We start from the raw sequence: 10,103 nt of genomic DNA, 5'->3' as shown, positions 1-10,103 counted from the left end.
GTCCCTGCGTCGTCTCGCGCGCTCGCACAAAATAGTCTAAATAAGCCGTGTCGACGGCTATCAGCCATGAGTCTTCGTGGTGGCGTTGCGATGTGACTGGCGAGCGCGTTTATTACTTGTACCTCCTCACGCCCCAACCCGTCGAGGGGGTAGATTGCATAATCAACAAACGGCGGCGGAGACGACGACGATGATGACAGCTTGACGAACTCACGTGCTTCGTTTAATACTTCTGTGGGGTGCGCTGAAGTAAAAGGAATATGCTCTGCGCCCTGCGAGGACCAACATTGGGATTTTTGTAGAAAAATATTATTGTTACAATGTAACTCGTACGTTTATGCACGTTCAACATATCCAGAACTGTACCCCCAACTTTGCGACGTTTACAGTATTATTATGTATATATATTCAGTACGACAAACGATTGTATAACATTATTCAACAACATCGACTTGCTTGTTTATCATCAGCTTCGACCGAAAATATTTCCTCAACAAAACAAGGAAGGCAAGGTCGGAAAACATGTCAACGCAAGTGTGTAGCGATGATTCAATTATACATGTTTTTTTACTGTTTGTATAAAAATACGTCAATCAAATAGATATTTTTGGAAAAAAGAAAGCAGGAGAATCAGTAGTTGCTCGCTAATATGATTGTAAACATCGGTAAATAAAGTCAAACACATTTTCAAACCGAAAGTATAGGAACACGTGGCCGCAATGGAGCCGCATGGTTGACTATTAACAATCGGCTTTAAAGAATTGAAACTTATAAGCAAACTTATGGAGTGGTTTGAACATTAGGATAGGATTTAGCTCTTTGGGCAACAATTTAACTCCATTTGTTTACAGCAGCACTGCTTCATTTAACGCTGTTTCAAACAGCCACAACATAGTTGTTTTTTAAGTTGAGAAGGAAGACCAATCGGCTTTGTTTATTTCACTGCCTACGACTGCATTTGGTAGATGATACGATCACGAGGAATAAACGATAAAGAAAAGAAATCGCAACAAGATGGTGCTGCAAAGGAAGCACCACACATTCTTGGCGATCGTCGTTGAAGTCGGGAAATGCTTAACGCGATCGCAGCCCAGTGTACCGCGGGCAAACCGTTAGAAAAATGTAGTCCGTTTCGACAAGTCGCTTTTAGTCCGCACGGCTTGGCTCTGAAGAAGCGGAGCAAGAAGCACATTAGCATCACGGTGCAGCTACGGCCAACAACGGGAAATTGGAAAGGATTGCCAAAAATGTGCCACCACCGCGGGTAGCCCACCATCGTCGCTCTGTTCCTGCGTCCTTTTGCTTCAGTTTAAACGTTGATGAACCAATCGAAGCAACCTTCTACTTTTACCCGACGACTTGGATTCATTTAACTACTGCTCTCTCGTTTGGTTACGCACGAAGGTTGCAAATTGCAATTTTGGTTCTCAATGACGACACAAAACACATTTGTCGTGTGCATTCGTTTGGTTGCTGCATGACTTTCCTTTCAGCACGGTGGGAAAAGGCAACGAAAGAGATAAAACAACATTGTTTTAGAAGCAAATGTTGAGGGTGAGCTTATTCAAAATCGGTAAAATCGGAAGATTAAGAAATTGCAATCATTGTGCAGAGGGGTCACGATGTGCGCCATCATCATAAAAATTATCTAGAAGTTGCTAGCTGGAGCAATTTTAGGAAAAAGGTTTAACATTTTAGTTTACATCTGAATAACTTACTGAACAATCACGATTTTCCTTCACATTGGGTTTCATGGTAAGAACGTAACGTCATGTTGTGAAACATTTCTCAATTCATCCATCCATTGCACACATTTCCACTACAACCCACCTTTGCCGTGCTAATCGATCCGCATTATTTTTGCTCTCCTGTTTTCTTGGCTGAATTGCACAACAACACGACACATGGAGCCAAATTTACACAACAACGTCCGGATAGGCTTTCGAGTTTGCGTTTTCCATATATGGAGGGTATTATAACTTTTTTTAATTGTTTTAAAATCGCTCCAAGGAGGTAAAACTCGCGTTTAAAGGACGATCTCAGCTCTCAGTTCTCATAATATCAAGTGCTCTGCATTCTCTTTCTCTTAAAGGCAAACGAAACCGCGGTCGCCGGTAAACGGTATTTTTTCAGCCCCCTCCCGGAGGGAAGGAAAACGTCACGGCAAACTTGGAAACACAAAAATGGAGCCATCGAACGCAGTCAAAGGAAAACGACCGAACATCATAAATTTTCTCAACAAGAAAAAGACTTGAGAAATCGACTAGACAGAGAGGAGAGCTGAGAACTAGAATAAATTGAGAGCGCATTCGGGAGGAAAATGAGTAAGACGGAGAGAGAGGGTTAGCGAAAACGTTATGCACGAGATCAGCTGTTATGTAATAACGGTCGGGAAATTGCACTTTTAGCCGCACCACTGCCCTTCGCCATTATCTTTCTTCGAGTGTCGGAGGGCAAGTAGGAGGATCATAGGGGGAGGACATGGGGCGCCGAATGACTGATAACGGAGTAATATGTATTTTTCTAGCCTGGCACTATATTAGATGCTAGTTTACGCCAAACCAGTCGAATCAGACAAAGAAGAAGGTGAAAAAACGAAAAAATATATTGACGAGTTACGAAGTCACAGGTTTTACTGGAGAGTTTGTAAGAGATTCTTCGGCACGGAAATTTTGTAGCTCCGGTGGCCACAAAATAGTAGGTGTTATTCAACACACGCTTCAGCTCCATCTGCGTGGGAGGAAGATACCTAATCTTTGTTTACTCTCCCGCACCATTCAAACAAATCCCGCTACCTCATAAGTTCTCAGTCCATTTTATAGAGATTAATTTGGCGTTTTTTAATTGAATGACAAAAACGTTATTAAATGGCGATAGAAAAACAAATCGTTTACGGTGGATTGTGTAAGAACCGAACAGCACATGACGGAGAACATCACACTTTGTTGCTGCCGGTTTCCTGTTGCTGCCACTACCACCTCCAGTTCTTTCGCCATACCAGTGTACACTATCAAACATTTGACGAAGCTTCCTTTCTATGGACCGGTCAAAAGTCATTTCAACATTGCGGGAAAAAAATGCTTCTATCAGATGGATTTGTTGAAACGTTGGTCAGCTGATTTCAGTATGATTTCGAATTTTCCTGCTGCTAGTGACACACTTTTACACGCTCATTATCTCTGCCGTACTAAAATCACGTGATTGATATGCTTCCGTTAAACAGGTTTGGGGGCACAATTCAGAATCGGCATCGGTTACCTAATCCTAATGACAAGGATTCGAGCACACCCGGAAGTTTCCGGAAAGGCGCTTGACCCCGGTGACCCCTGCAAATGTGCATTTCACAAACACGGAAAATCGATTTTCCTCGACACTTAGCACGCGTGGTTATGATTATGTGGATGGAAAAAGACGGACGAAACGGATTGCGGCGCACTAGCGGAGGGGCGAGAATAACGTTTCCTTTGGCGAATAGTTTTCCTTCTAATTGCTTCACTATTTTCGCAGACTCGTTCACACGTGCGTGTTGAGTTTATTGGTTGAAGAATGTATTTGGGAAAATATTACGGCCAGTCGATGCCGGGGAAGGCGTTAACGTTTGGTTATACAATCAGCACGAATGAAAGACAGACAACTTTTCTCGACGACTGACATCGTTTTGCCGGGTGTGATTTTGCATTCGATTGTTTTTTGCAACGGAACTGCACTGAAACACTTTGCAAACAACACGTACGAGACACACGGGCACTTTCAGGTCTTTCCCATCGCTTCTTGTCCGGCGACCCGGTTCGTCTCGTTTGTGGTGTAACACCCCACCGTAGTAACCGCCACCGGGCCATTTGATTTTTCTTGCCAATTTTCCATTCTTCCTACCACTTTTCCGACTTAATGGGTCCCCGTGCGTACCTGCATGCAGAAAAAACTGTCGGAAACTGTAGGCAACGGTTAATGGTGTCGTTGGTACAGCTATCTATCGTGTCGGCCGTTTCGCGTTCGAATGATGTCGACGCAGGTCTGTTGAACGTACGTTGATTGCTCGGCGCACGTCTGTCTCGGGCACCTTCATGACACAAACTGACGATTTAATCGACGATTCGTTCTACACAAGTTCTACGTATTGTGCGCCATGTGTTAGTTACAAACACAAATCGCTTGGCGAAACGGTCGATTGACCGAGCGTTAGTCTAGCAGAGGTCACCGAGACGGTAACTATTTGGCTGTGGTCTGTATATGTTTGTGGTAGGTTAGGTCTTGATCATTTCATGAGGTAATGGGATCAATTTGGAGTGTAATTTTCTATTCTAAAAAAATGTTTGATGCAAAATGTGTGGTTTTATATTATGGTTTTGCTTTTCATCGCCCACTTGTTTCTGGGTCACCATTTTTCTTTACAAGTGTTTTGCAGACAGTGATCTTTTAAAGAAAAAAGTGCCTCGTGCCAGGAAATAGGTTTCTATTGCTTACCGTTTTAAAACGTTGTAGGCTAAAGTTTGAAGCAGAGAATCGTCAAAACTGCCCGTTCTAAAATAATTACAATCACAAAACTTAGAAACCCAAAAGAAAGGAACCAAATCAGTACAGCTTTGAACTAGAAATCTTGGGGTCCATACGCTTGCGACGGCAGCACTGCCATTGGATTGTCAAAACTGAATGGTTCATAAAAACACACGAAAAAGAAATTCCTTGCGAGCCGCACGCGATATTGTCCGCCTGGTAAGCTTTAATAGATTTTCTCAGCAAAATGGACAAAGAAGTCGCCGTATTGCAACGCAAGCTGGAGGCGGAGTTGAAGAATTTCAAGGATTCGCAAAAAGGTACCAAACATCAGCATTCCTTTTTAGGTTTCCTGCTAGACGAGCTACTCGACCGGCATTAATCATTGCCAATTGTTCCCTTTTATAGAATTCAACAAACTCGTGCAAACCCAGCAGCAACTCGATGGACAGTTCTTTGAAAACAAGAGTATTTTGGAAGAGCTTCAAATGCTGAAGCCAGCCAACACGGTAAGGAAGGAAGGCAATGTGCAAAATATTATTTTTTGACAATCGGGGTGTTTTCTTTGCTCGTAGGTGTACAAATTGTATGGTCCGGTGCTGGTCAAGCAAGACCTCGAGGAAAGCAAGCAGAACGTGGGGAAGCGCATTGAGTATATCACGAAGGAGCTGAAGCGGTGTGCGGAAAACATCAACCAGTTGGAACAGAAACAGGACAAATATCGTGCAAACTTACAAAAGCTGCAGCAACAGTATCAAAGCCAAATGGCATTGGCTAAGCAGTAAAACACCTCGGTGGACTCATTCGGAAGTGCAAACATCCATCACCAGCAGCAGTAACCATGCAATCATTTCCCGATGAATAAAATGGCAAACATCTAACCAAAGGTGCATCGTGTAGTGTTGTTATGATGTAGTAAACATCGTTACCGATTTGGGTCGAATATTGATTTAACTTGGACCGTTGCACTCGCATTCCTATGTTGTAAATTATTCGAGGGAGAGTTATTACAATGTTGTGTCGACGGACTCCTCGCTTTTTGGAAAGGAGGTTGATCCTTTTGCAAAAGGATCCAAAAGGATGTTCCCGATTTCAACATTTGTACATTCATTCGTACGGTGTTCATGCGAGGATCCACCGTTTGTTTATGTTCATCGCTTCTATCGAGCAACAACATTTGACGTACATCAGCTGGCACGGTTATCAAAAAGAAAACAATCACCACATTCTATTCAAGTTTCTTCCAGTGCGCAGTCGACATGAAAGCATAGAACGACGATGGAAGTAAATCCACTGAGTATCATCCTCGTTAAATCGGATAGTAAAGGAGACCGCCTGTTGTTTCGCTATCCGTACAATCTACCTCAGCAGTTCCAGGCGGCCGTTATTCCATCGAGAAAAACGCCCTATTCCTTAATCAACGCCGGGGAAGATATTCTCCAGAATGCTCCACCTTCTAACATTTGCTTCGGTAGGTAAACGTGCGATATGGTCTTGCCAACGACCCAACGCCAACGTGCCTAATGTGCTTTCGCTTCTTACAGATCAATTGTATGGCATCTCGGATAAAGATCTAGCAACGCTGTTTGCCGTGAAATCTGAACTCTGCAATCAAAAATTTGAGCTTAAAGTAAATGACGTACGATTTGTCTCGCATCCAACGTTGCTGCGTAGTGATCAGGGTAGCAGCGAACAGAAAACGTCTTCCTACATTCAGATCAACGTGGTGTTTGCACTGCACGCCCAGGCAAGCTATTCCGTGGTCAATAGTTACTACGAGCTCAGCAAACGTATCGGCTTCGCGCTGATCTACGAGGAACGACGTGATGGTTACATTTCTCGCGAAATCAAAACGATGGTTGCTGTGATGGATGAAAATAGTGCCCTCCAGGAGCAGGAGCAGCAGCCAGCTGGTACAACTGGAACTGGTGTGACAGGTGGGCCCAGTGGTGGACCGGGGTCCACAGGCGCTAGTGGCCAAACGGTGGTAACAAATGCTGCAGCAACTGCAGCCGGAATTGCCGTCAGTGTTTTTGATACGATACTGAAGAACACCACGCTGGCGCAATTTATCAAAACTGTACGCATCCGCTAAATGTGTTAAATTGTGAAGTCACTTATTTTGTTCTCTTTTTTCTAGATTTATCACGACCTTTGCAGCACAGGTCTTCTGAACGTCACGATGAATCAAACGGTGACGCTAAGCTTCTGCCTGCCCCAGAAGGCACATCAGTTTCACAAGAAAGGTGTAGTCGTGGAGCCGGAAACGATTGACCGCTGCGTGGATTCGTTGAAACCCTATCACGGGATGCTGCTGCTCGTCGATCCGTCCGAACTGTTTGACTGTGTGCCACCATCGGCGGCCAACATGCTGCTTCAGCTGATTGAAGTGTACAACCCGCTAAAAAGTCTCCAAAACATGGCGTCAGATGCGGAGCTGCTGATTGAGTACGTAAACCAGATCGTGGGTCATCTCGTGTACTGGGCCAAGGCGACCATCATTTATCCGCTCTGCGAGACGAACGTGTATGTGATAGCACCGGACGCGCAACTAAACATTCACTCCAATCTGCCGGATAAGTTCGCCACCAAGTTTCCGGGCATGTCATTGTTCGAGGTGATCAGTGACTTCTCGTTGCCTACCTCGATCGGGCACCTGACTACCCCGTTGCAGCATCCTGCACGTCAGGGTCGGCTCGCTCAGATGGTTCTCTGGATGTTACAGCACCATCTGCTCATGCAGTTGCACACGTACGTGCAGTTCGTGGCCAACCTAGATGGGATAGAAACGGAGGAAGAAATGGAAGGGGCGGCAGGATTAGCAGGAGCAGGCAGTGGGGGAGGTTTAGCGACTGAAAGCTCTAGAGCTAATGCAAACCAACAACACACGCTGTACGGTAGCTCGGCCCCGAGCGGTTCCTCCAGCCAACCGTTGGCTGTGCCGATGGGTGGCAACCGGAAGCATTCGCTCAGCGAAGATCGCTATTCCGATAGTCTTTCCGCTTTGCTCACAACTTCGGTCGTTTCGGTGGCGTCGAATACAAGGCCCTCGTCGGTAAGCCATCGCTCAAACATGAGCCACTCCAGCGTTGGAGGGTTACAGACAGCTTCAAGTACCGAAAACGATGAAAGTATCGCATCGATTGATGAGGACGATAAGTTGCGCCGACTGCTGGCCGCTTTTCCCGAACCCGACCGGAAAGCGGTGGCGCGTATTCCCGCTGCGAAAAATCCAGAGGATTTAGCGTTGATGGTACGCCTTTGGCAGAAGGGATACTTTATGGGCGAGCATCACTTGGAGGAGATTATGTACTTTGAAAATCTGCGTCGATCGCAGCTTCTCCAGCTGGTAGACAAGTTTCGTGAGGTGTTGATTATTTACGAGACGGAAGATCCGGTCATAGCGAACCTTTATTCGGAGCAGACGGATGATTAATGAAGCGCTGTTGAAAACAGGCTTTCAGTTACTGATAAATATTTTCCAAAACTACAAAAATACGTCTTATAACTTCCTTTTTTTATATAAAGAGGTTTCTCTTTTATTCGAGTATATTAATTGCTCATGCATGAAAAGCCAACAGCGGGTTCGCTTCTTATTTAGCACCGGTGAACGAAGGTTCTCCCTCGAACGTACAGCCAGACCTTTGAATGATTTCCCTTGCAGCCCAAATCCCACATTCAATGCAGGTATCAACGCTGCGTCTCTTCAGCAGCTGGGCCAGAAAACCGCCCGCAAACGCATCACCCGCACCATTCGTGTCCACAATTTCACTCGCTGCTAGCTTCTGCACAGGAAACTCCCGTACGGTACCATCGGTAATCAGTAGCACCGGACTGCTGCCCTGCGTAATGATTACGGTGCGAGCACGTTTCGTATTTTGCTTCGGCAGAGCGGAGATTCGTAGTCCAATTTCTTTCAGATCTTCCGTGCCGTAGTTGAACTCCTTCGCCAGGGCAGCTGCTTCCTACAATTACGGGACGACTGGTGTCGTTAGTTAATTGTTGCTAGAAATGAAAACTCAACCGATTGTAGCTCACCGTTTCATTGCCAAACAACACATCGACATACGGGAATATTTCCTCTAGGTTCGCTTTGTAGAACTGGGGAACAAACGGTGCGCTTAGATTCATCAAGAACATTCGATCGGTTGCTGCGGCGTCCTTTGCTACCGCGAGCGCACTCTCGAAGCTGACGGTAAAGAAAAACCCAGACACATAGAAATACTGGGCTTCCCGGAGGTACGCTTGGTTTGCATCGCTTTTCAAATGCTCGGAGGTAAAATCGTTCGCGGCAGCCAAATTGGCGCACAAGCTTCGCTGTGTACCCGTTATCAACACGGCACAGGTACCGGTGGGATTAGATGATGAACGCTGGTATTGCACGTTGACACCATTCGCCGTTGCTCTCTCTTCAAGGATGCGCGCGTAGTCATCCTGTCCGACGCAGCCGAAAAATACGGCCACGCGAGGCCGTTGCAGAATCCATTGGGCAACTCGAAGAGAATTTTGTACGCTGCCACCTGCGATATACTCGGCTTGGTGCTTTTCAATCAATTCTTTGTAGCTGCAAAAACGAAGAGGAAAAAAAGGTCAGTATATGAAGATTCAAGTTTTCCTCTGAACAAAAAATTACATTACATTGGCATATGCTTTTCCTCGGCCAGTATAGCATTATTCGGTTGCATATCGTACTTTTCGAGAAGATTGCTTTCAACAACCGCCGAAATGTCCAACAGCGGGTTGCCAAGGCCGACAAGTAGTCCATCCCTGAATATGATTTAAAAAAGACACAAATATCATTGAAAACAACTACATTAAATACATAGACCACAGTAATCACTAAGCGCTTGAGAGGGGGCTTGACCTTTTCAGGCCGTTATCTCGCATCACGCTGAACACCACAGAAGGAAACAATTGCGGAACCGGATGTGAACCGCGCAAACAGCCTTACTTACCTAAGCTCTTCCATATTGATTATATAAAGATAATCTAATCTTTGGCAGTGCGGGTACTGAGAATGCTAATAACAAACTTTATTCAACAAAGTAACAAATGCGCGCTACGCACCACACGTTGCACACGGACGGGATGAGATAATGTTATACAGAGTAAAAAAAAGGCAAAACCCGCTGTTGTGCTTTAAGCTGACGAAGGCACTACTACTATTTTTAAACCAATCACATCCAACTACCGGCACTCGGACAACCAGAGCGATTGCTTCATCTAAACCGTTCACCTACTTGTCGAGAGCAGAATAATTGAACTGAATGCGGTCCCGATTGTAGACACCGCATGAAAGACTACCGGCCACTTGGTGCGGTGTAGAAAAACAACATGCAAGACTCGTGTCGCAGACATTTCTGTCAAAACATCTTTGAGAAAGAGATGGAAAAGTTTGTTTACACTGGTGAATTGAGTACGCTTCGCCACTTGCAGCAAGTTGGGGAATGTTTGCAATACCAAAACCAGTAAAATTATGAATGAAAATGGGATTCTCATTGGTTAATTTCTTTTTCGAGTGAACGGAAATAAAACCGTTAAATAAGGAACTTGTGTGTGGCGCAAATTCATAAACATTTTCAGTAAAAGAAATTAAATTTGTCGCCTTC

At 45.0% G+C, this 10,103-nt stretch overlaps 3 protein-coding genes across 3 annotated transcripts; 2 read left to right on the top strand and 1 right to left on the bottom strand.

Annotated features, from left to right (window-relative positions):
- The first annotated feature begins 4,663 nt into the window (after positions 1-4,663).
- LOC131259108 (probable prefoldin subunit 6) lies at positions 4,664-5,403 on the top strand. Its single transcript, XM_058260532.1, has 3 exons — positions 4,664-4,814; positions 4,903-5,003; positions 5,070-5,403. The coding sequence occupies exons 1-3, from the start codon at positions 4,742-4,744 to the stop codon at positions 5,277-5,279; spliced, it is 384 nt and encodes a 127-aa protein (XP_058116515.1). The 5' UTR covers positions 4,664-4,741; the 3' UTR covers positions 5,280-5,403.
- Positions 5,404-5,766: 363 nt separating this feature from the next.
- On the top strand, positions 5,767-7,980 carry LOC131259089 (GATOR complex protein NPRL3). Its single transcript, XM_058260508.1, has 3 exons — positions 5,767-5,965; positions 6,039-6,574; positions 6,635-7,980. The coding sequence occupies exons 1-3, from the start codon at positions 5,773-5,775 to the stop codon at positions 7,928-7,930; spliced, it is 2,025 nt and encodes a 674-aa protein (XP_058116491.1). The 5' UTR covers positions 5,767-5,772; the 3' UTR covers positions 7,931-7,980.
- LOC131259099 (uncharacterized) lies at positions 7,891-9,799 on the bottom strand. Its single transcript, XM_058260521.1, has 4 exons — positions 9,450-9,799; positions 9,133-9,261; positions 8,533-9,058; positions 7,891-8,459 (listed from the first exon to the last, which is right to left on the bottom strand). The coding sequence occupies exons 1-4, from the start codon at positions 9,461-9,463 to the stop codon at positions 8,088-8,090; spliced, it is 1,041 nt and encodes a 346-aa protein (XP_058116504.1). The 5' UTR covers positions 9,464-9,799; the 3' UTR covers positions 7,891-8,087.
- Positions 9,800-10,103: the final 304 nt, after the last annotated feature.

This window comes from Anopheles coustani, chromosome 3, assembly GCF_943734705.1.
Source record: "Anopheles coustani chromosome 3, idAnoCousDA_361_x.2, whole genome shotgun sequence".
Lineage (NCBI taxonomy): Eukaryota > Metazoa > Arthropoda > Insecta > Diptera > Culicidae > Anopheles > Anopheles coustani.
Note: the sequence above shows the minus strand (reverse complement) of the source record. Positions and strands in the feature narration are given on the sequence as shown.

Coding starts and splice junctions, on each gene's coding strand:
- LOC131259108 (XM_058260532.1), top strand. CDS start 4,742: ATGGACAAAGAAGTCGCCGTATTGCAACGCAAGCTGGAGGCGGAGTTG. Junction 4,815..4,902: donor TTTCAAGGATTCGCAAAAAG/GTACCAAACATC, acceptor TCCCTTTTATAG/AATTCAACAAACTCGTGCAA. Junction 5,004..5,069: donor TGCTGAAGCCAGCCAACACG/GTAAGGAAGGAA, acceptor CTTTGCTCGTAG/GTGTACAAATTGTATGGTCC.
- LOC131259089 (XM_058260508.1), top strand. CDS start 5,773: ATGGAAGTAAATCCACTGAGTATCATCCTCGTTAAATCGGATAGTAAA. Junction 5,966..6,038: donor ACCTTCTAACATTTGCTTCG/GTAGGTAAACGT, acceptor CGCTTCTTACAG/ATCAATTGTATGGCATCTCG. Junction 6,575..6,634: donor TGGCGCAATTTATCAAAACT/GTACGCATCCGC, acceptor TCTTTTTTCTAG/ATTTATCACGACCTTTGCAG.
- LOC131259099 (XM_058260521.1), bottom strand. Junction 9,059..9,132: donor GAGGAAAAGCATATGCCAAT/GTAATGTAATTT, acceptor TCGTTTTTGCAG/CTACAAAGAATTGATTGAAA. Junction 8,460..8,532: donor TGTTGTTTGGCAATGAAACG/GTGAGCTACAAT, acceptor CCGTAATTGTAG/GAAGCAGCTGCCCTGGCGAA.